The 26,742-nt window shown below is 43.1% G+C and overlaps 1 protein-coding gene across 4 annotated transcripts in view; it reads right to left on the minus strand.

Annotated features, from left to right (window-relative positions):
* The window catches only part of POC5 (POC5 centriolar protein), a 189,089-nt gene that overhangs the window by 57,375 nt on the left and 104,972 nt on the right, over positions 1-26,742 (minus strand). For all 4 annotated transcript variants that reach the window (XM_029575225.1, XM_029575207.1, XM_029575232.1 and 1 more), the window contains one exon: positions 13,353-13,457. In XM_029575225.1, coding sequence (XP_029431085.1) covers positions 13,353-13,457 — 105 coding nt within the window. The remainder of the gene's footprint in view (positions 1-13,352; positions 13,458-26,742) is intronic.

Consider the following 26,742-nt stretch of genomic DNA (forward strand, 5'->3'; position numbering starts at 1 on the left):
GATGTGTCAGTTTTAACTTGCAAGACAGGTATGTTGACCTCATATAACTCCTGAATATCCTCAGGTAACCAAATCCCCAAATACTTAATTTTCCTGGAAGCCCACCTCAAAGGAAAGTCCCCAACCCAGCTTGCGCGAACCATGGCCCCTATCGGTAAGGCCTCCGATTTATCTAAGTTAAGTTTTAAACCGGCATGTCGCCCATATGTCTGAATAATCTGCAAAGCGAGTGGCAAAGATCTAGCCGGATTCGCCAAGTGTAGCAGGAGGTCATCCGCGAAGGCCGCTGATTTAAACATGTGGGGACCCATAAGTATACCCTCCACCTCCTCTGTGGTTTCCAATATTCGCAGGAGGGGATCTAGTGTGAGCATAAAAAGCAGTGGTGATAGAGGGCAGCCCTGCCTTGTTCCCCTGAAGAGAGGAAAATCTAAAGAGAAATCACCATTAACCCAGATATTAGCTCGCGGAGCCTTATATATAGTAGTGAGAAAAGAAAGAAATGAGCTCTGAAACCCATAATGTCGGAGAGTCTCAAATAGAAATGTCCAATTGACCCTACTGAAAGCCTTTTCGGCATCAAAACTTACAAGGGGGGAGGCCAAAACCCTCCGAACATTTGTGACCGCCTGCCGGCCTCTAACAAAACCCACCTGCGGAGCAGAAATAAGTTTGTACAAGAAGGATGCCAGGCGGTCAGCCATAATCTTGGTCATCAGTTTGAGATCACAATTAATAAGGGAAATGGGCCTATAAGAACCTGGGAGCTCAGGATCAGGGCCCGGTTTAGGCAGAACAACTATAGTGGCGCGGTTCGCTTGCCACCCTGGGCAATGTTCCGTAGACAATGAATCAAAGATTCGTTGAATGGGAGTGCTGATATGGTCACTAAGAACCTTAAACAGTTCATTCGTAAGACCGTCAGGGCTGGGGGATTTACCTAACACAGTAACTTTTATGGTCCCTTCAATTTCTAGTTTACTGACAGGTGCATTTAACATCGGCAAATCTGTACTAGAAATTTGAAGAAGGCGAAGGTTAGCTAAATAAGCTTGGATGTCTGCCCGGTTGGCCGGTTCCTCCGCATATAGCTCTTGGTAATATCGGGTGAAAATTTCACCAATGTCCCTGGCTGATGTTTTGAGGTGCCCCTTATCATTCTTTAAAGCCTTGATATATGACGTTCCCTCCCAAGATTTTATTAGGCCCACCAAGTGTTTGACAGCTTTATTACCAAAACGAAAGAACTTATATTTATAGTAAAGAAGACTTTTCTGGGTCTTTTGTTGAATATATTATTGTAATATATTCTGAACAGAATAAAAGGCTACACGGTTCTCCCGGGTAGGCTGCAGATTCAACTTCTGTTTCGCTTGCTTTAATTGGTTTTCCAACTGAAGTATAGAGGCCGCTAATTTCTTATTTTTCCTAGCCACATAGGCGATTATCTCCCCCCTTAATACTGCTTTAGCGGTATCCCAGTACAATAAGGGCTCCGCAATATGTTGGCGATTAAAGTGGGCAAACTCTGTCCATTTCTCTCGAATGTAGACTTTGAAGTCCTCATCATAATACAATCGAGCAGGAATCGCCATCGTTTTTGAGCCCCAGGAGGTGCAAAGCCCGCGACATCTATCCACACCGGGGCATGGTCAGAAATAATAAGAGGACCTATCTCAGCATGTGATACTTGGGGAAAGCAATGCTGGCTAACCAAAAGGTAGTCCAATCGTGATTAAGATCCATGAGCTCGAGAAATATGTGTGAATTTGGTATCTAGAGGGTGAAGGGCTCTCCAGGTATCTATGAGGCCAAAGTATTGGCACAAAAAAGGAAGACCCCTCGATGAGTCCAATCGGGACAAAGGCCGGGGGGGCTGCCTATCCAGGGTAGAATCTAAGACCATATTAAAATTCCCCCCCCCCATGAAGATGGACATATGTGAATGGGATTGGAGAAGCTTGAAAATCTGTGTATAGAAATTGTGGGAATGTGTGTTCGGTGCATAGACATTACCCAAAAAAATGGTTTTCCCATACAGTTCCAGTTCCAAGAAAAGATATCGCCCCTCCGGATCTACAAAAGACTGCTTTACAGCATATGGGAGTGTCTTATGTAGCAAAATAGCCACCCCTGCCTTTTTGCCCCCGGAGGAGGCGTAGAAAACCTTACCCACCCACTGCCTCTGCAGTTTTGTATGTTCTATAGCAGTGAGTCTGGTCTCCTGCAGAAGAGCTATTTGGACTTTCCGTCTTTTCAAGGCCTGCAAAATCTTATAACACTTAGTAACAGAACTAATACCGCATACATTCCAGGTACAACATCGGGTATTCACCATTGGTCACCAAGGATATGCAGACTATAACTAGCAGGCCATAGAACCAGTAACAAAAGAGGCACAGGGTCCCCCAGCTCAGACCCCAACCTCATCTGTGCTCAATACCAAGTCCACCCCTCTGCCAACAGCCAACACCTGGCCCTGATATACCAAAAAAAGTAGAAAAAAAAACCCCAAGAAAAAAACATCACAAACAGTGCTATCCCCAATAAATGCTCCATCTAATCGTCCCACAGGAGAGAGAAAGGCACCCATACCCCTTTCTCTGTCTCTCCTGGGTCCGGTAGATCACGTGCGCTAGGGGGACCCCCCCTCTGCAAACATAAAAATAACGTTATAGAACCAAGAACAAATAAGAAATCGTATCTAGGAAGTCAAAACAGCCTCTTATTAGATAGTAGGCACATTAACAGAGAATGCAATACCCTGACTACAAGAGCCCAGGGGCTGCAAGGACAGTCACCCATTTTGTAGTTTCTGCACAAATGCTGCAGCTGCTTTGGGATCCGTGAAGAACTTTATCTCTCCGTTATGTGCGATCCGAAGCTTAGCTGGAAAAAGTAGCGTAGAGCGAACATTAAGATTTGCTAGTTGAGAGCAAGTGGGCACAAAGGCTTTCCGTTGAGAAGCAACAGACGCAGAATAATCCTGGAACATAAGGACCTTTCCGCCCTCAAAAGTCAGTTCTTTCTGTTGTCGGTAAGCCCGCAAAATTTGGACTTTATGTGCGAAATTAAGAACTTTAAAGATCACCACTCGTGGGCGCTTATTCGTTTGGGGTCCAGAGGGAGGTGCCCCTAGTCTATGTGCTCTTTCTATATGCAGAGCACCATGTGAAGAGCCCAGGGACAGCTCTTGGGTCAACCAGTTTTCCAAATGGGACCCTAAATCAGGCTCAGGAATAGATTCTGGGATACCTATTATCCTATGTTGTTCCGCCGGGAGCGATTCTCCAAGTCATCTAGTTTAATTTGTATTTCCTTATATGAGGCCTGTAGGCCCTGAAGCGCTGCAGAGTCAGTCTCCATTTGATCTTCTAGATTAGAGATCCGCTGTTCCGCGGCTGACATCTGAGTCTGAATGGCTGCGAGCTGCTCACTCACCCCAGTAAGTTGTGCAGAGATTTGGGTGAATCGACCTAACACGGCGATAACCGCCGCGGCTATGTCAGTCTCTGCCGGGTCCGGCCCGTCCGGGACCACGTGTTGCTCTATGGCGTTGGCCATTTTTAGGTCGGGTCCCTTCGTCTTCTTCTTCCCTGCTTTAGCCGCCATCGCGCCGATTGAGTGTTGTAGCAGGTCGCAGCGAGATTACGGAGTGAAGGCAAGTCCCCAGGCACAAACGGTAAGAAAAGATGTTGAGGATAAATCTAGTTTGCCGGCATTCCACAGAGGGGGGTCCCCGGAGCGATCAGTTTTCCGACCGATCACGCTGCTAGCATCACATGACTCAGTAATCTAAATTTAATCTCCTTAAATCTGCATACCAAGGTCTTCTTGGCCAATCTGGGAGAACTAGCATTACTTGAGCTTTCCCTTCTCTACTTTCCTCAGAACATATTCTATCAAGGGCCAGAGGGGAAGCCTGCACTAATTCGTTGATCCTTTTGCCACCAATTTCTTCGGGCCTGCTGTAAAATCACTTCACTCTGAGGTTCTTGCTTGTTGCCATTAAATCTATTTGGGGAATGTCCCATCTTTTTACTATTTCCTGAAAGGCTTTGTTGCTCAATTCCCACTCGCCTGGATCTAGAAGATTTCTGCATAGAAAATCAGCTTTTCCTGCTATGTGTATTGCAGAATAGTCTTCTGCCCAAATAAAGAGAAGATTCGCCTCCTCCAAAATCCTTTGACTTTGCGATCCTCCTTGTTAGTTTATGTATGCCACAGCCATTGCATGTCGCATAAGAGTCTTACAGATTTTCCTTTCAAAAATGGTTGGACATGAAGTAATGCCAAATTGATAGCTTTGATCTCTAATCTGTTGATCGACCAAGAGGCTTCTGTATGAGTCTACTGTCCCTGGGCATAATGATTTTGACAATGTATTCCCCATCTCACTAAACTTGCAGCTGTTGTGATTATTATCCATGATGGTGGATCTAGTAATACTCTCTCTTAGATTTGCCTTGCTTGACCACACCAAGGGAAACGATTTCACTACCAGCAGGATGGAGAGTTAAAAATTGTAATCTTGAATCTGCAGGTTGCATCATTACAGTAGGGAACACTGAAGGGGTCTCATATGCACTTTTGCCCAAGGCACTAAAAATCTCTAGTTGCTGCAATTCAGCCCAACATTTGGATATAGTCCCATGCTTTTGGGGATTCCAAACTGATGATACTGTTTATCTGATCAACAATCTTTTCTATTCTTCTGTCAGTTAGATATATACTTTTCGCCATGGTTTTGAAATTTGCTCCTAAAAACTCTATTGTTTGGGATAGTTAAAGATTGAATAGTCAATTATATGAAAAGCAATCTAATTTCTCCAAAATATCTATTACCTTGGCTGTACCTCTGATTCCATCTTCAAGAGTTTTTGCTCTGATTAACCAGTTGTCCAGATATGGATACACCATAAATTCTTCTTACCTTAGTAAATGCTCTTGGAGCAGTTGCTAGCCTGAAAGAGAGTGATCTGAACTGATAACGTTTAGCTGTTGTGAAAAAGTGAAGAAATCTCCGATTAGCTTCTCTTATTGGAATATGAAAATATGCCTCTTTGAGATCTAGAGATGATAGAAACTCCCTTTTCCAGACTGATAACGTAACCGAATGAAGAGCTTCCATTCAAAAATGTAAACTTCTGTTCACCTCCATTAGATATACAACAGGTTGGTAAGTTCTGCCTTTCTTTGGTATGACAAAGTATATTGAATAACAACTGTACCTGTGTTCTTGGTAGGATATTGGACAGATAGCTTGAAGCTTTAATAACTTGTCTAGCATTGCTTGTAAATGAATAAAAGTGACATTCAACAAGCTAGATCTAAAGAATAGCCATTTTGATAATATCCAAGACCCACTGGTCTGTAGTTAAACAGATCCATTCTTTGAAATTGTTCTGTAGGCATTTTCCTATCGGCTGAATTAAAGAGTGGGATTGAAGTTCCTCATTGTTGACTGCTGAGGTTGATGGCCTCGCTGAATCAGATCTCATCTTTCTTGCTCCTCAGAAGAGCTGTACTCTTCCTCTAGATTTAAAATGTTGTGAAACAAATTATAGAGGCGAATTTTAAACCACGAATCAGCCACCTAATGTCTTAGCCACAGATATTTTCTAGCAACTACAGAAAAAGCTAGAGACCTTGAGGAAATAGTTATAACAAACATATAGCCCCTGAATAGCAGAGGTATTTGTAGAAAAAATATGCTTCAAAATTAGCTCTATTTGCTTGATATGTGGAACTTTTAGAGACACCCCACCTTCTTGTAGTTTGGGTAAAAAAATCTCCAAACTACAGCCCTAATGGTGGAGGCAGACTTGGACACTTGCTCTTCCAGAGACATGGTTCATGGATTCTCATGATTGGGATTCGGCCATTCTAGGCTATAACATGTTAAGGAAGGCATAGAGGACAGAAAAGAGGGAGAAGTAGCTCTTTATGTCAAAAACGGTATCCAAGCAATTGAACAGCAAGGGACATGGGGTAGAGAAGAAGCATCAATGGCCATACTAAAAAAAAAAAAAAAGATGGTGCATCCATTTTTACTGGTGTGGTCTATAGACCTCAGACTCAAATGGAATAATTAGACAGAGATCTGGTCAAAGACATCTGAAAGATGGAAAAGAAGAGAGAAGTGGTTCTCGTTAGAGATTTTAATCTGCTGGATGTAGACTGGAGAATCCCTTCTGCGGAATCTATGAGAAGTAAGAGATAGTGGATGCCCTTCAAGAGTATCCACAAATGGTAATGGAACCCAAGGGGGAGGGTGCAATATTTCACCTGGTGCTCATTAATGGGGATAATGTCTCTAATGTCCAGGTGAGTACCTACCTGAGAGCCAGTGACCATCAAATAGTATGGTTACATATCTCAAATAGGATACAGAGAAGTCGTGCGAAGACCCGAGTTTTGAATTTCAAAAATTCAGACTGTCAAAATGGTGATGTACCTGGAGGACTAATTAAAAGACTGGGAGAAAATGGGGGAGGTGGAAGAACAGTAGGCCAAATTAAAAGAGGCTATTACAAAGGCAACAAATCTATATGTTAGAAAGGTAAACAAAAGTAGGCAGAATAAGAAACTGAACTGGTTCTCAAAGGAGGTGGTTGAAAAAATAAAAGCAAAAAGAACAGCTTTCAAAAAGTATAAAGGATCACAAAAAGAGGAGCACAGGGAAGAATATGTGGTGAAACTGAAGAAGAAGAAGAAAAATCAGGACAGCAAAAGGTCAAGCAAAAGAAAGGATTGCCAAAGAGGTAAAGTGAGGTGATAAAACATTTTACAGATAAATCAAAGAAAGAAGGAAGGTCAGAAGTGGTATAGTGAAATTGAAAGGCAAAAAGGAGCAAAGTGTGGATAGAGATGAAGAAATGGCAGAAAAATTAAACAAATACTTCAGTTCAGTGTTCACTAAAGACGACCCTGGAGAAGAACATTTTCTGGTTGAGAAGAAATTAGATGGTAGTGGATCAGACAAAACTTTGGTTATAATAGAGAATGTATGAGAAGAGCTAGGAAAACTGAAAGTGGACAAGGCCATGGGGCCAGATGAGGTACATCCTAGGATACTGAGGGAGCTCAGAGATGTGGTGGCCAGTCCACTGAAAGACCTATTCAATAGATCCCTGGAAATGGGAATGGTGCCATGAGATTGGAGAAGAGCAGTGGTTGTCCACTTCACAATAGTGGGAGCAGAGAGGCGGCTAGAAACTACAGATCAGTTAGCCTCCCCTTGGTGGTGGGAAAATTAATGTTGCTGCTGAAAGGATAGTGAACTATCTAAAGAAGGATGGTAATCCTCACACATGGGTGAATACCTAGCTGCACGCTGTTTCCGAAAGGAGAGGACCAACAGACACCAACAAGTGCCAATGGGCACAAAAACCTAGGTGCTGTTGGAAACGGAGGAAAACAGCCTGAACCTGAAAAACAGGGCCCTAGGCAGAAAAGTAGGGTTTAGACCTGAAAAAGGTTACGGAGGACAGACTGGCCGAAACTATCTTATTGGCCATCTCTGTCTAGGCAGTAGTGAGGGGCGAACGTGTGAAGAGAACTCAACGTCGCAGTTCTGCAGATCTCTGTCACTGAGACCACTCTTAAGTGGGCGACTGAAGTTGCCATGGCCTTTACAGAGTGAGCCTTAACATGAGTACAGAGAACCAACCTATCGTGGAAGAACTTTGTATAAGGTAGGTATGTTACCAACGCTTGACTTTTGCTGACCCGATGCGCTGAGGTGTCCGCAATTAAGAATATGCCCTTCCAGGTCAAATATTTCAGGTCACACGAGCACAAAGGCTCAAAGGGATCCTTCATGAGGCGAGCCAAGACCAATTAAGGTCCCAGGAGACAGGTGGCGAGCACAGAGGGAGCTTTAGTGAAGCAGACCATGCATGAAACATCCTACTGAGGGTTGTACCGAGACAGGCATACCATTCACCCCATGATAAGCCCCAATGGTGCTAAGATGCACTTTGAGTTGGTCTTTAAACCAGCTTCTGACAGGTGCAACAGGTAGTCCAAAAGCTTTGGGGTGGAGAAAGTGAATGGGTCCATCCCATGTTGCTCACATCAGACATTAAACCTCTTCCACTTCAGGCTGTATGATTTTCTAGTTGATGATTTCCTGGCGGCAACCAGAACCCAAGATACATCATAGACAATGCCAAGGGCTGCAATACTAGCCTTTCAACATCCAAGGCCATTAGAGACAACGCCCTGAGGTTGGGATGGCGCAGCCTGCTCTGATCTTATGCGAGTAAGTTTGGGGAGGTCCCCAGACTGATTACTGCGACCACTAGAGAGCTATGAGGATCATGGTTCCCCCGTTCTGCCAGAGCTTCAGAGTGTTTTCATCACCAGTGGGAGCGGAGGATATGCATACAGAAGTCCCTTGCCCTAATGGCGGGCAAAGGCATCCAAGGCTGGTTTGCCCTTCTCCCCGTAAAAGGAACAAAAAGACTCCACTTTGTTGTTGCAGGGGGAAGCAAACAGATCCACGCTGGGGATGCCCCAGTGACAGAAGATCATATCTTCTACTGTTGGATTCAAGGATCACTCTTGGGGCCAAAAAGTTTGACTGAGATGGTCCGCTACCTCATCTCCTTCCCCACCAGAATGGCTTGGAGTGATACACCCTGAGAGCGGGCCCAGGACCAAATCTTGAACTGTCTCCTGGCACAAGAGGAACAACCCCGTGCCTCCCTGAGTGTCACCATATTGCCACCTGATTGTCTGTCTGGATTAGGAGCAATTTAGTCACCACTCGATCCTGGAATACTGATAGACCATAAAGGATCACCGGATCTCTAGGAAGTTGATTTGGTACTGAACTTCCTGAGCTGACCACAGGCCCTGAGTGTGGAGCCCCCCCCACATGGGCACCCCACCTCAGTGTGGATGAATCTGTGGTGAGAACAACCTGGAAGGAGGGGGATTGGAAAAGGATCACTCACTCCAAATTGGTCAGGTCCTCCCACCTGGACAAGGAAGTTTGGAGTGGTGGTTTGACACACAAGTGCATTGAGGTCTTGGGAGGCTTGCTGCCACTGGGACTGCAGGGTCCAGTGTCTTGCGCATTTGCAGATGGGCAAAAGATTTAACATGGTCTATGGCTGCCATATGACCCAGAAGGCGAAGCATGAGGTGGGTAGTGACCTGCTGGCTCCGGCACCTCGAGCGTGCTAAAGCTGCCAGGGTGAGCGCCCGGCTGCGGGGCAGATTTATTTATTTTATTTATTTAGATTTTTATATTCCTCTTTTCGCACTTTTTTCAGCACTTCAAAGCGGATTACGTTCAGGTACTGTAGGATATACCTTGGCCTTCCTTCACCACGTCCAGGCGAGTGCTGATAAAGTTCAGGCATATCAACTGGGTCAGATGGGGCTTCGGATAGTTGATGACCCGAGAGCTTCCAACACTTGAATGGTCAAGTGGAGAGACCAAAGCGTTGTGCCTTGAGAACTGCTCTTGATCAGCCAGTCGTCCAAGTAGGGGTATACCTGCGCCCCCAGGCCACATAGGTGCACTCTCACCGGTGCCAGGCATTTGTTAAAGATGTGAAGTGCCGAGGGAAGGCTGAATGGCAGGACCCTGTATTGAAAATGCCTGGAGCCCACCAGGGAGATATCTACGACGACTGCAAGAGATCTCTATGTGAGTTACGTGTCCTTGAGATCGAGGGAGCAAAGTCAGTCCCCCCCCTCTGTAAGAAGGGGATCAAAATGCAGAGGACGAGCATTTTGAACGTCTCTCATTTGAGGAAACTGTTTAAAGCTCTCAGATTGAGGATAGGACGGAGTGCCCCAGTCCTCCTGGGGATCAGGAAATAGGAGTAAAACCCCGACCCTGCTGCTGAAGAGGAATGGGCTCAAATACCCTGGCCTGTATGACAGCGGAGAGCTTGGTCAGCAATATTTCCTGATGGGGAGGACTGACCCCAAGAGGGGCACGAGGAAGCATCCCTGGGCGCACTCACAAAGTTTAGATGATACCCTCTGCAAATGATGGAGAGGACCCACTGGTCCGAGGTGATCGCTAGCCAGCGATCCAAAAAGAACCACAGACGACCTCCTACTGGAGGGTCCGATGCAGAGGGCGTGATGACTGGGCTCCTGCTCCCTCGTTCTCAGTCAAAACCGTGTGGCGGGGCTCAGCTGAGGTGCTGGCTGAGGTCTAGGGACCCGCTGCTGCTTACAGCAGCCTCTAGAGGAGACCCGCTGAGGACTCCTGCGGGAAATCGGGGGGTAGCACTTCCTCTGGCGGTAGAACGACCTTCAGGCCCCTTGCCTTGCCAACCTTCTGGCTGAAGAGGGAACGGCAAAGGTACTAGCTGAAAGATGCTGGAGGGTTTCATGATTGCCTTTCGGCTAATCCACAGTATCCCGGACTTTGTCCCGAAGAAGGTTCCACCAGTTTCTCCTGGACCTCCAGGTGGAGATCCAAAGCCCTGAGCCAGGCCATTCTGCGACCTCCAATGCCTGCTGCGGCCATGCAAGCTGATGTCTCAAAAAAAGTCGCATGAGGAAAGTACCTCTTACTTACTGCACTCGAAATCCTGGTGGACCAGCGCCAGGAATGTCTCCTGCTGCTGAGGTAGGCGTTCCGTCAGCTCCTGAACCTGTTTCCATAGGTTTCAGGCTTGCTGGGCCATAAATAGCCTGTATCACCTCTATCATCTATAAACATTGTCCCTTGATACACCTTCCCACCCATAGGGGCGGATTTTAAAAGCCCTGCTCGCCGGCGCGCCTATTTTCCATAGGCCTGCCGGCGCGCGCACACCCCAGGACTTGCGTAAGTCCCGGGGTTTTTTGTCGGGGGCGGGGCCGATCGACGCGATGTTTTGGGGGCGGTCCGGGGGCATGGCCGCGCCCTCCAGAACCGCCCCCGGGTCGCGTCTCGGCCCGCCAGCGGCCCGCTGGCGCGCGGGGATTTACTTCTCCCTCTGGGAGGCGTAAATCCGCGGACAAAGGTAGGGGGGGGGTTAGGTAGAGGAAGGGAGGGGAAGGTGAGGGGAGGGCGAAAGAGAGTTCCCTCCGAGGCCGCTCCGATTTCGGAGCGGCCTCGGAGGGAACGAAGGCAGGCTGTGCGGCTCGGCGTGCGCCGGCTGCCCAAAATCGGCAGCCTTGCGCGCGCCAATCCTGGATTTTAGCAGATAAGCGCGGCTACGCGCGTATCTACTAAAATCCAGTGTACTTTTGTTTGCGCCTGGAACGCGAACAAAAGTACGCGAACGCGCCGTTTTTAAAAATCTACCCCATAGTGTCCAATTCGCTATGCGCCCGACCCAGGGATGTGGATGCATGAGTCCAGGAGCGTTTGGCCTTTTTAAAAGCAGACTCCACTACCGACTGGTGGGAGAGCTGACGCCTCTCAAACCCCAGGGACTTCTGCACAAGATAGTATCAGCCTTCCTGTTTATCGGTGTCATGGAGACAGGATGTTCCCGGATGTGCAGGAGCAGCTTCTTGAAGATTTCATACACGGGAATAACTACCATCTCTTTTGGCGCATCCACAAACTGAAGCACCTCCAGCATGTGGTGTCTGGCGTCCTCTTCTGTTAAGAGTTAGAAGGGAATGGACTCCGCCATGGAATGGACAAATCTGGCAAAGGCTAAGTTCTCTTGCGGAGACTGATGCCGCTCCTCCGGAGGGGACGGTTCCAAGAGGACATCCTCAGAGACATCAGAGGAGGACTCAGAAGTATCGTCCCGCCATGGATCATACAGAGCCTCATCCTCACTAAAATCCCCAGGTGAGGTAGTGGGGGGGACTCTTGCTCACTGCCTCTGGGGCCCAGGTCAAAAGCATCGGGGCACCTGGAAGCGCTGAGCCTTCTTCCTCGGAAGAACTGGCAATGGGTATAGCCCCGGAATGAGGCATAGATGGCTGCCGGGGTCTCGAGGGGCCTCCAGGCACTGACTGCGTAGGGGGGATGACCAGCAAGAGGCACTTCAGCAGTGGTGCTAGGATCGAGGGAGTAGGCTCTGGCATCTGTGGTGGGGGCACAGATGGGGCCGGCAGTTCAATGGAGAACCGCCAACTGAACCCTGTGATCCAGCTACTCCTCGAAGGTAGCCAAAGACAAAGCAGGTGGAGGAGAAGCAGGCATCACCAGATCACCCTCGAAATGAGGGGGATTGGTGCCAGCACAGACATGGGCATTGGTGGGGAGTGCCTCGGACTCCCGGGCTCGATCGAGGGCATAGTTTAGTTGCCGCGGAGCCACTTCGGGGGCAACACGGCCGAAGCCGGTGTCTTCGTGGAGCCGTTGCCATGTGCTGTTGGTGACCGGTGATGGTGCTTCCTAGATCTCCCCTGGTGCTCATCCTGGTCTTTCTCCGGTGCTGAGGAGGGTGAGGAATCTGATGATCCCCAGCACCCTTCACTCCCGAGGGGGACCCGGTGGGGGAATGGATATCGATGGCTCAGTGTCCAAGAGCTCCCCCCCAACCCCAACGCGCCCGACGACCTTTGGGGGTCATCTGGTCGCAGAGCTGGCAACCCCAGACATTGTGCAATGCCCCCCGGCAAAGAATACAAACTTCATAAGGATCAGTCAGACATGATCTGTGGGCACCGATGGAAACCAGAGGAAGCCATGCTTCAGGCCAGCTAGCGGTCGGTGCAGGGCGGACACCAACTACAAAACCCCCCAGAATAGACCACTAAGAAGAAGAAAAAAGACTTACTGCACCGCCCTACAAACTAGGGGGCCTAGTGAAGAGGGACCCTGGCGTGGATGCGAGGAAAAAAGTCGCAAAAAGCTGAAGACAACTCTGAAAAACAGAACAGAGCTCCACAGACTGAGGCAACAGCACAGCGGAAAGAAAGATTGAAGGGGGAACTCTGCGTGGCCGTGCAGATAGTGGCATGTTGGGCATGCTCAGTTTTCCATGCCAGGCTCCATCTGGTGATGTCACCCATGTGTGAAGACTACCATTACCCTAGGAGAATACTGGCTTAACCAGTTCTGTATTTAATAAATGTAGTAGAGTGAAATTAAAAAAAAAAAAAAAAAAAGCTAGTGCTCTGCCTATATCAGCTGGATGAGAGACAAACCCAATCCTTCTGGACTGATGTAGCAGAAAGACAAGGAAGGTAGGCATTAAAAGCATGAAAAATGGTCAACAAAAGTTTACACTTTCATTTGTACCTCTTTTATCATTTCTGCATCTATCATCTCAAAGTTTACTTTTCAAACTGACCTAGTCAGGATTTTGGAGGGTATGTCATTTTTTGACTGCATCAAAAGAAAAATCTGTCATTTCTTGTAATAGCCACAATAGCTTTAGCGTTCAGAAGTTATCGGTATCACATCTCCCATTTTCATCACATACCTCCTGTCTGGCATCTGCATGCTGCAGTCGCCAGTGCGTAAATGTCCTCATTAACTCTACCTTCTTCTTTTGCCGTTCTATTGCATGAGTCAAGTTAGAGATTACCTGGGGAAAAACAGTTACTCCATTTATTTCATTCAGAATATGTGCCAGAATCTTTGCCTATGAATTTTAATCCTCTTTATAAAATAACAAATACAAATATACACGCTAATTATTTAATATACTATTTTACAAATTATCTTTAGCTTGTGTGTTTTAAATCAATGCAAATTTTAAAGTCAAGAGATATATTCTGCTAATGATGGAACACTTAAAAGTAGGCTGTCAGATCATCCAAATTAAAAAACAAATAAATTTCAGTTCTATTAAAAACTCTTCTGGAACAGTAGGGAAGAGTTACTCCTGGGAGTAGCAAGAATGAAAAATCAAGGAAAATTAAAAAAAAAAAAAAGCAAAAGCATGTCTTGATTGTTTAGTTTCTCCTTTGCTGTTCTTATTCCTTCTATTTTTGAAAATGTTTCATTTTTTTAATTTCTTGGAATAAAAGCAGTCTCCTGTAAGTGGACTTGTCCCTTTTATATGACTTTTATTCTTCAGATGTATCAGGGTAGTTATAGCCTGCATTTATGATAACGATCTGCAAATTAGTGGCTTGTTATATAGCTCTTTACTCATGGAAGTGGTTAAATACCTTTGAATACTTATGTCTTTCCAGGACAGAAAACTAAACTGCTGACTGATTTGTTAGCTATTTTGGTATTAGTATCACTTAACATTTATGCCCAAAGGAAAAAAAAAAATGTAATAGCTATTTAAAATTAAAAAAAAATATACATGGAGGTCACGTGATGCAATGTAAGGGGAGGACGTGATTTCCCTTCGCAGCACCAGCCCTCAATAATCCAGCCTCATCCACTGGGTCAAACGTGGCCTTTTAACTGAAAAATCCTACGTGGGAGTACCTGAGCACTTTTGCCGCTGACGGGAACCTTGCGATGGCTTCAAGGCTTACAAAAAAGGAGAAAGAGAAAGAACGGCCGCGAACCCCGGAAGTGATCCCCAATATAGCGCCGGCTCCTCCCACATTGCCGTCTACGGCGGCGATTTCAGAAATTAAAGCAGCAATTTCTGAACTACTTGGTCCAGAATTAAAAACCATTTCTGTGAAACTCACAGAGCTTAATGTGGCGGTTGCGGGCTATGAGTTGGCGCAATCAGCCTAATCATTTGATGAGAATGGATGATTTGAGCTCACGCACCTCCCCTCAGCGACGCAGAAAATTCTTGATGATTTGGGACCCTTACTTGCAGGCATTACCGCATCGCTCTAGAAGTTTGATCCTTAATGACTGATTTACTCTCCATAAATCGATTTTGATCTGTACTTTAGTCTGGAGGAGGCCTTGAGACCTGGAGTCGCAGCAAGGATCTATGGATGTCAGGGTTCTAGGTGGGTTGGGGGGGGGGGGAAGGTTCAGGGGGCTGGTCAATGTGAGGGTTCATTGGAGGGGTTCGGGTCTGGAGGGGCTTAAGTGTTACAACTCTTCCGGATCATTTTCATCTTGTATTGCCTCTTTGAATACTCAATAAAAATTGTTTCAAACTAAAAAAATATACATTTTAACAATACATAATTTTGAGAAAATATAATAATGCTTCCTGCAAGTGTGTAGTTTGTATTACAGCTAGAGCAGATTTATGAGACTATATGACTAGGATGCCTGCTATAGTAGGTGATAATTCCTAGAAAGTGGCCACTATAAGAATTCTATTTAAATTTATTGCTTCAGTAGTGTTTGAAACAAACTTCTCATTGGAAAAAAAAAAAGAAGAATTAACTTTTCATCTTCTGCTTAAATAGCTAATTTTATTGAAACATTTACATCTTTAAAGGTAAATGACATAATACAAGCAGCAGCATCTAAAGAAGCAATACTCAAATATTAGCCCGCAACTTCATTAGATTAAGAGATAAAACATTATGACAAAGTTATAGGTTGCAAGGCTTTGAAATAAAAGGTGTATAATCTGTAATATGTCAGCACCCATAATTTTTAAACATCTCAGTACACACTTCATTTGATCATGTTATAAGTCCTGTTTTACAGGATATCTGCATGGTGTTTTCGTAAGTAGTGCTCTACTTTATTTAGTCAAACAAAGGTATAAGAGTGACTAAGTATGAGGAATTTTCAAAACATTAAAGCACTAATACCTCTTCACAGAGGATATAAAAACCAGAACACAAGAGATTTTAAATTTGCTTAATTACTAAATCTTAAAATATTTGCATATATGGCTACTTATAAATATTTAGAATACTTCACTCACTGAAAATAAAGCAAAACATTCAGAAATGTGTGAATTATTTTTTAGCATCAATTCCATGTACATACTGCACTCCTATAAAAAGTGAGATGCTACAGCTACCAAATATACCAGTAGAGACTGGTATTGCTATTGATTCTTTAGCAAAAGGAAAATCCTTTGGAATGGATGGCATTCCTATTGAATGATATCAGCAATATAGAAGTGTTCTTATCCCCAGATTACAAAATGTGTACAATTAATGAATCGATGAGGATTGCACTAATCATGATGTTGAAGTATGGGGAAAATGCTTTGGCTTGCAGGTCGTATCACTCAATTGCAGTGATGAGCATGAATGTGAAAATTTTGGCGAAAATATTAAACACAAAGGCAGAAAAATACTATATGGTTTATCTAGTTTGCCCAACTGCTCACCTCTACCAATCCCTTCAGAGGTCATAAGAACATAAGACTTGCCATACTGACTCAGATCAAAGGTCCATCAAGCCCAAAATCCTGTTTCCAATAGTGGCCAATCCAGGACAGAAGTACCTGGCAGGATCACAAGGGGAAGTTAGATTCCATGCTGCTTATCCCAGGGATAAGCAATGAATTTATGCAACTTCACGTTAATAATGGTTAATGGGAGTTTTCCTCCAGGAACTTGTCCAAACTTTTCTTAAATGCAGCTTTCACCACATCTTCTGGAAACAAATTGAGTAAAAAAAATATTCTCTTATTAGTTTTAAATCTATTACCTAGTAACTTAATTGTGTGCCCACTAGTCTTTGCACTTTTAGAAAGAGTAAAGAACTGTAACCCTTACCTGGGAGGGTTTAATTGCAAGGGCACACAAACATTTTATTCATTGGGGCTGCTCCAGCTAGTAATTTACTCCCATGCTTAATTCTTAATCCTGGGGGGATTCTTTTTTATGGGGGAGGAAGCTCTTGCTTATGGCCCGGACCATGGTGTCTTGCTTTCAGTGTGTGTAGACTGTAGGTGCATCCCATGGAGTGAAATGCTGGGACAGACCAAGATAGGAACAGGCTTTGGGTGTTAAAATAAAGTTTACTGATTGGTAATAATTAAAGTCCATTTGTCAAGAAGGTTGAAGTTACATTTGACTGCTGGTACATTAGTGTATTTCTCTGTAGGTAGGTGTCTATTTTAGGCATCTATCTACAGAAAAATGGTGATTTTAATTGCGCAAATCTCACCCGGCTAACCAGGAATCCAACTGGAAGGGTCCCCACATTGACAGCAAAACAGTCCTACCTTAATCCATTTCCTTACTGGACACCCAGTCCGTCATGGTCCCATGACAGGAGATCTGATTGGGCTTTCCTGGTTTTGCTCCTTCATCCTTAGTTGTTGTTACTGAGAACTTCTCTTGGGGAAAAGTCAAAGGGATCAGTCTATACCAGCCCTGCATCCCTGTGGGGAGGGGTGAGTCAAAAACCTCCCCACAAACAATGTCAAATACTTGCTCTTTAAAAAATCTTTCAGCAACTGCTGCTTTACATCACTGGTGCTTGCCCTATCTAGGTTGTAGATTAAGACTCACAGGTCTTTAGCTCTTGTCCATTGTGTCTGGAGAGAGCCTTCCTCAAAGGGTGCAAGGTTTGAGCAGGAGTCCTCTCTCAAAAAATCAGGATACATCTTGGCTGTCAAAAATCCCACACAGAAGATCTGTCACTGGTGCTTGCCCCATCTAGGGTATAGAAGGTCTCACAGGTTTTTAGGTCTCTGGGATGAGAGCCCTTTTGCTCCAAAAGGAAACAGGCAAAAATCTCTCATTGTAAATAAATATAGAACAACCCTCTGGCAGGGTGTGCACAGAGAGGCATCTCTTAAAAATACAAAGTTCCTGATGAGGCAGGGAGGCATCACCAGATTGTGGAAAAGCTACATCCTCCCTGCTCTGAATCTAAATCAAACTGACTCCCAAAACACTAAAATGGCTGGGCTAAATAGGACTAAGACATCCAATCTGGATCCTCCACAATGGGAGGGGCTGAGAGGGATGGAAGGCTCCTTGATATTAAGGTTCTATAAAAGGGACCTAGTGATATCTAGTGGTCAAGATATGGGGGTGCCACACAACTGATTAACATTTACTTGTTCCATTTCACTCATTTTATAAACCTCTATCATATCTTCCCTCAGCTGACTTTTCTCCAAGCTGAAGAGTCCTAACCTCTTTAGCTTTTCTTTGTAGGGGGAATTGTTCCATCCCCTTTATTTTTTTGGTTGCCCTTCTCTGTACCTTTTCTAATTCTGCTATATCGATCTTGAGATGTGAGGACCAGAACTGCACACAAGATGAGGTCGCACCATGGAGCGATACAGAGGCATTATGATATTCTTTATTCTCCATTCCTTTCCTACTAATCCTTAGCATTCTATTTGCTTTCTTGGCTGCTGCTGCACACTGAGCAGAAGATTTCAATGTATTTTTAACAATGACACCTAGATTCTTTTTCTGAGTGGTGACTCCTAATGTGGAACCTTGCATTATGTAGTCATAATTTGGGTTATTCTTCTCTAAGTGCATCACCTTTGCACTTGTCCACATTAAATTTCATTTGCTATTAGCCTGCCCAGAGTCCCAGTTTTGCAAGTTCCTCTTGTGATTTAACATCTTTGAATAATTTTATCATCAGCAAATTTGATTGCCTCACTCGTTCCTATTTTCAGGTCTTTTATACATGTTTTAAAAGGCAGTGATCACAGAACAGATCCCTGGAGCAGTCCACTATTCACCTTTCTCCACTGGAAAAATTTACCATTTAGTCCTACTCTCTGTTTTCTATCTTTTCACCAGCTGGCAATCCACAATAGCACACTGCCCCCTATCCCATGACTTTTTAATTTCCTAAGAAGTCTCTCATGAGGGATTTTGTCGAATGCTTTCTGGAAATCCAGATACACTACATCAACTGGCTTACTTTTATCCATATGTTTGTTTATGCACAAAAAAAAATGTAGCAAATTTGTGAGGCAAGCCTTCCCTTGGCTAATGGATTTAGCTTTGTTCCATTAAGCTATGCCTATCTAGATGTTAAGCAATTTTGTTCTTTATAGTTTCTACCATTTTGCCTTGCACAAACAGACTTCTTGGACTGTAGTTTCCTACATCACCCCTTGTTCCCCTATGCATGTCACATGCTTTCATGAATTCAGATACTGTCCTTGTCACTACCACCTCCAAAGGCTGCTCCATTTATCCACCATCCTTTCTTTAACGAAATATTTCCTTAGATTACTTTAAAGTCTATCCCTTTCATTCTTATCTCATGACCCATCCCGTTGCAGAGCCTTATTTCCATTGAAAGAGACTAACAAGTTAGTAGGGAATCAATACTATATGTATTCAATCCCGGTCAGATAAGATTTATTTCCCCATAGGTCTTCAGGTCCTGGTTTTAAGAACATAAGAACTTGCCATGCTGGGTCAGACCAAGGGTCCATGAAGCCCAGCATCCTGTTTCCAACAGAGGCCAAACCAGGCCACAAGAACCTGGCAATTACCCAAACACTAAGAAGATCCCATGCTACTGATGCTAAATGCCTGGTCTCACACAGGTTAAAAAGGGGAAAAAGGGTCACTCCATCACAGGGAGTTTGCCATATTCTTAATCTGTAGAACGTTGAGGATGTTGTGAATTAAAACTGACATGGTATCTACTTCCCCTGTACCACAAAGACAGAATTATGAAATCAATAACTCTGACCCATTCAGAAATTTTTTTAGTTGTTCTGAAATATTCTTTAGATTTAAGAATGACTAGTGTACAGCTATTCTTAAATAAACTGCAGTAATACACTTTTTCTCTCTTTTTTAAGAATTTTTTTATTTTTATTTTTTTAAACACCTGCACTTATTAAATCTGGGAAACTAGACTGCGCTCTGTTATCTCTGTGATTAATGATCTAAATTTGGCAGAGCTCCCAGACATGGCCACGTTTTCAGAGAGCTTTTCCTCTAATACAGAACCTGAATAAAATAAATAAATTATATTCTTAACTTAAAATAAATAAATTTACTACATCTTAGTACTGCATTTAAACATTAGAAGTTTTAAGAAGCTTGCAGATTGTACTCATTCTATGCTTTAGAATATGAGATTAAGGGAGTCATTTTCCAAGGAGTTACCGCGGGAGATAAATTCGCAAATTGCGCTAACAGCCCTTAACGCGATTTGCGAATGCTAATTTGTTATTCAGGGGGCGGAGCATATGTAAAGCGGGAAACAGTTATCGTGTGCCGCGACAATTCCGAATGGCTGAGATGAGAGAGAGAGAGAGAGACTTGCTATAGATCCTACTCCCTAGACAGGTATTTGTATCCCTATGAGAGGCCCACCTAGTAACTCGAGGTGGGAATTAGGTATTAGTGTAGGGGGTTGGGGGCCACTTTCACATTCAACGTGAGACGTACGAACAGAACAGTGGTCTCTTGTGAAGATTTGATGGCCTTCGGAGTGGGGAAACTCACTCCAAGATGAGATTTGGGCAATGTTCCCTCCACCTAGCTTGATGGACACTCTACCTGGGCAACAACAAGCTAGGTGGAGAGAACATTGTCCAAATCTCATCTTGGAGTGAGTTTCCCCACTCCGAAGGCCATCAAATCTTCAACAAGAGACCACTGTTCTGTTCGTACGCCTCCCGTTGAATGTGAAAGTGGCCCCAACCCCCTACACTAATACCTAATCCCCACCTCGAGTTACTAGGTGGGCCTCTCATAGGGATACAAATACCTGTCTAGGGAGTAGGATATATAGCAAGGCACTCTCTCTCTCTCTCTCCCAGAACACTGAAACAGGCTGTCCGGGAAACATTGTGAACTGCAATAAACCTCTCTCGGATACTGACACAGGCTGTCTGGAAATATCGTGCACTGCGATGATTCTTTGGGTGTTTTATCGCGCACCGGGGAAACTTCGCGATTTGCGCAAATGGCGAAAACATCGCGGCACGCGAAGTTTTCCCGCTGCACGAAAAAAGCCTCATTTGCATGGGAAACGCCCCTTAATGCGTTACCAATGCGATATTGGTAAATGAGGCCCTAAATGTCTTTTTGTCAGTTAGAGACTGATGAGCTATGATCGAGGCACCCAGATGTCTTGCCATTCGTAGATCGGATGGAAGATCAGAGTTTCTCTCTTATAGACAAATGTTCTTGTATATTTAGCTTGACTAATACATGTAGCGATCAGAGTTTCTAGGTTAGTTATTCAAATTTATAAGCCATGATCTGCAACCTAGACTAAAGGTATAAAAACAGTGAAGTCCAGGGCTGTTATGCTGTTCTCAGTGTAACACGCTGGAGGCCTGCCTCTTTGAACTCATATCGGTAAGCAACCATTTGATTCATACTTATTGTATCATGACTATCTAACTTAAATTACTTGATCTAACAAATTAATTGATCTGAATTAAATGACTTGATCTGACTTAAATTAATTGATCTGACAATTTGATGTGATTTAGTCAAATTAAATTTATCAGTTGAAGTTAGTTGTATACATTTCTCATGCAAAACAAAAATTATATTTTTTGAGAACATCTCTCTGAATATTGTGAATAATTCTGATTTAATAAATAATTAACTGAACGCAATATGATGCATTATCCTTAGTGGCACTGATGTATTAATTTATGTGACATGGGTTTCTAATGTCAGGAGTGTACCTTAACAGGTAATCTGTTAATGGCGTCTTTCCCCTCAGAAATGCCTAACAGAACCGAGACAGAAGGGCTGCTGGTTCAGCTGGACCATCCCATATCTGAAGATGACCAAGGAGCTCACAACAGGGGTCTTTGTTTTTCTGGATATGGATACCCAGTGTTGTACCCATCTTTTCCACAAATTTAGAATAGGTGAGATCCTCTGGTGGTAAGGCGTAATCCAGAGAATCCAGAATTGGGTCGAAGGGTATATTGGTGATGTCTTCATCTGAGTCTAAAGGTACTGGCTCACTTATCCAGGACTCTAATGATGAAGACAGTGAACCAGGAAAGGGCTTCTGATAGACCAGGCTGTTCCTCCTTGAAGACCATCACCTCTGACCTACAGGATTCTACTGCAATAGATAATGACAATGACTCCCTATATCAAGGGTGAGTTCACCTCTATAGACAAACTCAGAACTCCTGTCTGTAATATCATCATTGTGATAGTGGAAAGGAGAGGCTGGAATGTTCCTTCCATCTCCTTGGTCAGAGGAGTAAAGAAATGTCATTAAATCTGCAACTGTGTCCTCTGGCCTGCTGTAGGTGGTGGAACACCATCTTCCAAGACCATGATAGCTTCCTGCATGAGAATGGGCAGTCCTTTGGAAGTAAGTGGTACTTTAGAGGTTACAGGTTCTACATTTTCTAGGCAAAGTCTTTCTTTTATTGGTCTAGGCAGGGAAAGTGCTCTGGTTATTAGACTGGGTAGAGATACCCTGACCCCCTTCTCCTGCAGATCTAGGAAGGGCTGGGTAGACCTGTGTTGGCAAAGAAGCTTGATAAAGCGAAGCCCGATAGCTTTGAGAGAGTAGAATGTTTAGATACTTTGGATGACTTGGCTTGCTTTGACAGGTCTTTGGCGACATGTGTCAAGGAAACCAGTACAAGGTGACTATACTGCGTCAGTTTATCAGAGCTGCGCCATGTGTCCTTGCACTGTGCATCATGGGATTGTGTGACAGAATGAAAAAAGTGTGGAGCAATTGATGTGCATTAAGGCTGCTCAGTTCAGTGGCATTTGAGGATAGAGTGCATCGGTGTGTCATTCATTGAATGCCTTGGCATGTAATGCGTTGAATGCATCAGTGGGGGATGCATTGGATGAGACAATGCATCATGTATTGGAAATGCTGACGTTACTTGCGCCAATGGTGCTGGTGCCAATGCATCCAGCTTAGAATGTTTGTGCTTCTTCGATACAGGCTGCAATGGCTCCTGTGACTGAAGCCATTTCAGCTTCAACTAAGGGAGGCTGGTGGAACTAGGCTCCACGACTTCAGCTTCAGTGGGCAGGGAAGTTGTAAGAAGCTTTTGCTCAACTTTTTGTATGTGTTTTTATCTATGATTTATTGTGTATATCTGTCGTTCTCCGCACTGACTATTGTTAGATTTCCAGATTATAAGATCTGTAATTAAATAAACAAAATAAACTTTTCCTGGTGAGACAGATGAGGCTGCACTGTGGGATGAGGACCTACTATGATTCCAGAGAAATTTACGCAATTCCTTTAAATAAAGTGCCCTAGAGACTCAGAGTGAAGACATCCATCCACAGGCATAGCAGTTCTTCTGGTTGTGTTTTGGTCAGAAGCAGTAGTAAATCACCTCATGGCCATAGATACTACTTTTAAACCTGCTCACCGTTGTCTTCTTTTTTTGGCCAGCCATGCTGGAAGGTAGAGCCATGTTTCATTGGTGTTTTTTTTTTTTTTTAGTAGCACTGAAAGGTTCTGTTGTGGGGCTGCAGAGGCAGCAAGACAACTAAGAAAAAGATTTTACGAAGCAAACATGCCAAAAAAGAAAGAAATTGGCAAAAACACTCTTCAATTGAAACTTTGGGGGTTTACTGTGCCTTCCTCTCAAAATATAGATTGCTAATTAACACCACAAAACGAGATTATTTCGCTAAAAAAAATCCAGGACATTAAGTTTAATCCCAGATTGTTATTTTCTATGGTCCAAAATTTAACGAGAGACAAACTGGGGGGTGATTTAGCTTTACCAGGAAAGAAATGTATTGAACTTACGTGCTTTTTTAAGGAAAGGATTGAAAACCTCCTTAACAAGATTCCTTTAGCTACTGATCAACCAATTGTTTTGAAACCATATGATGTTCCCTCCTGGTCTGTATTTGAAAATGTTTCTTTGTTAAAAATTGAAAATATCATTAAAAAGTTAAATCCTGCTTCACATCTCCTTGATTCAATTCCCACCACGACCTTAAAGTTAGTGGTTCATACAATCTCTTCTTCTATTGCTAAGATAACTAATCTCATTATCTGAAGGGAAGATACCTCTCCTGTTAAAATGTGCAGTTGTAAGGCCAGTTCTAAAAAAGAAAAATTTCTAATCCTGATTTTAGATAATTTCAGACCTATTTCCAATTTGCCTTTCATATCTAAGATTCTTGAAAAAGTTGTACAGGCCCAACTTGCATAGCACATTGATTCAAATAATATATTATTTCTTTCACAATTCGGATTCCAAAAACACTAATACCGAATCATTATTGCTTGCTCTGCCAGATATTTTATTAAGAGGATTTGATGCTGGCCAATCATATTTATTTGTATTGCTTGACTTCTCAGCTGCTTTTGACACAGTAAACCATCAAATTTTAAATTCATCAGTTGTCTGAAATTGGCCTTAGTGGCATCACTCTGCAGTGGTTTAATTCATATTTACAAGATCGATCATTTCAAGTGAGAATTGGCAATTCATTATTGGAGAAAACTAGTCTAAATTTCGGTATGCTACAGGGATTGTCTCTGACAGCCACTCTCTTTAATATTTATATGTTACCATTATGTCAATTATTAGCTGGTTTAGGAATTATGCATTACTTGTATGCAAATGATATTCAATTTCTGGTACCAATTAAAGATACAATAGACCATACATTCAAATTAGTTGAAGTTTACATCTCTGCAATTAAAACATTGTTAGTTCATATGAAATTGATTTTGAACCTTAATAAAACTGAGAAAATATTAAACAGAAAATTGGATTCTTCAGAAATTGAATTAGTCACAAATGCACGAGACTCAGGAGTAATTGTTAGTGATTTGAACTTGAGAAAGCATATCAGTAGAAAAATAAGAGATGGATATAACAAACTTATCACATTAAGACGTTTAAAACCATTTCTCACGTATGAGAATTTTCGTACAGTCCTCCAAACACTTATTTTCAAACTTAGATTATTGTAATGCCCTTTTACTTGGCCTCCCAGCATATACATTATGACCTCTGCAGCTTCTGCAGAATGCTACAAGCTAGGGTTTTAACTGGATCTAGGAAGTTTGATCATATCACACCAATATTAATTTCCCTACATTGTTTACCGGTAAAATTTAGAATTGATTTTAAAGTTTTATGCCTTTTACATAAATATATTAATGGCGAAAAACAGACTGGCTTAATGTGGCAATTCATCTTTATATCCCCCAAAGAAATTTAAGATCTGACAAGGGTCTGCTGGTGGTACCTTCTGTATGCACAGCTCATCTTAGTGAAGTTAGGGAGAGAGCCATATCAATTGCAGGACCCAAATTATGGAATTCTTTACCAATAGAACTGAGGATGTAAGCAGATTTTATGATTTTTAAGAAGAATTTAAAAATGTGGCTATTTAAGAAAGTGTTCAAGGGCATGGAATAACCAAACCAAATTTGAATTATGAGGCATGCCTTTTTCCTATATCAATTTAGTTTTTAAGTTTTTTGTGCTATAATATTGATTTTATTTTGATAATTTGTTTTATATCAAATCCTATTGTACTTTTATTTTATATTGATTTTATTTTCTATTTATTGCAAACTGTCATGATTGAATACGGAACGACAGTATATAAAAGCTTTAAAAAAATAAACAAACAAATGAAAATATTTAAAAAATAAGAGGAGAGAGAGTCTATTCCATGTTTGAGCTCAGACAAAAATGACTAAGGAATGTCACAAGGCAATGCCCACACATGCTCAGTAGAGCTGAAAGTTCTACTAGGTTGGAGAGACAAGTCTATTCGGTGCCACTGGATGACATCACCCACAGTTAACGGCTAAATCAGTCTGCTTATTGATGGAAAACAAAAATGATAAAAGAGATGATTATTTACCCTTTCAAATAACACTAGGACTAGGGACATGCCATGAAACTAACAACTGGCAGATTTAAACCAACTGAAGGAAGTACTTTTCACTCAGCACAGTATAAAGTTATTGAATCTGTTGCCAGAGGATGTGGTCAAGGCAACTAATATAGTAGCATTCAAAAGAGGACTGGACAAGACCCTGAACGAAAAGTCCATAAACTATTTTTAGCTAGGTAGACTTGGTAAGCCAGTACTTATCACTGGAACTGAGATACAAGAAACAGATTAACTATTGGGGATCTGCTGGATGCTTGCAACCTGGACTGGCCAGGAGACAGGATGCTGGTCTTGATGGACTTTGATCTGACCCAGCATAACACATCTTATATTCTTACGACAGCAGATAAGGACCATAATGCCCTCTAGTCTGCCCAAGTTGATCTGGCTTTCTCCTTACTACTTAACAACTAGGAATCTTCTATGCTTATCCCATGCTTTCTTGAATTGTTATTGCTTTTGCCTCCACCACATCCTCTAGAAGTCTGTTCCATGCATCCACCACCATTTCCATGAAGATGTAGTTTCTGATGCTATTACTGACTCTACCCCCTTTTAGGTTCATACCATGATTTGTTTTAGAACTTCCTTCCCACTGAAAACATAGTAATATGGTAAATTATGGCAGACAGAGATCAAAACGGTTCATTCAGTCTGCCCAGGAAAATGTTTAGAGTTGTAACTGCCACTCAGTGCAGGTTACTTTCTGTTTAGGATTGGAAAGGTTTCCTTTTTGTGCATTTATAACTTCAAGGTGATTGAATGTCTCTATCATATCTCCACCATTTGGCTTTTCATTTATATTTAAGTGAAATGACTTGATAAATGTAAACACATTTTGCTCTGAAGGGGGGGTGGGGATCTATTTAATCTGGATAGGTCATGTACTACACCACACAGATTATTTTTATGTGGGTCCAATGAAAGGCATCACAACCTACAAAGAATCCAATAGTAAAGGATCAATGAATGCCAATGTAATGCGCAACTAACCCCAGCCCTTTGCACTGTGGCCAGCTCTCAGTACCTCTGTGTCCCGACCCTGGTATGGTGTCTTGTGCTCCTCTGAGGCCTTCCAGCATGGCTCCCCCAGTGTCCTGGCTCTGCTCTGCATCCTGAAACCTACTAGGGACATGCCCAAAAAATATTAAGCTTTATAGGGCCTGAAAACAAGAAGTCTTGTGGCAC

Source organism: Rhinatrema bivittatum, chromosome 1 (genome assembly GCF_901001135.1).
Source record: "Rhinatrema bivittatum chromosome 1, aRhiBiv1.1, whole genome shotgun sequence".
Taxonomy (NCBI): Eukaryota; Metazoa; Chordata; class Amphibia; order Gymnophiona; family Rhinatrematidae; genus Rhinatrema; species Rhinatrema bivittatum.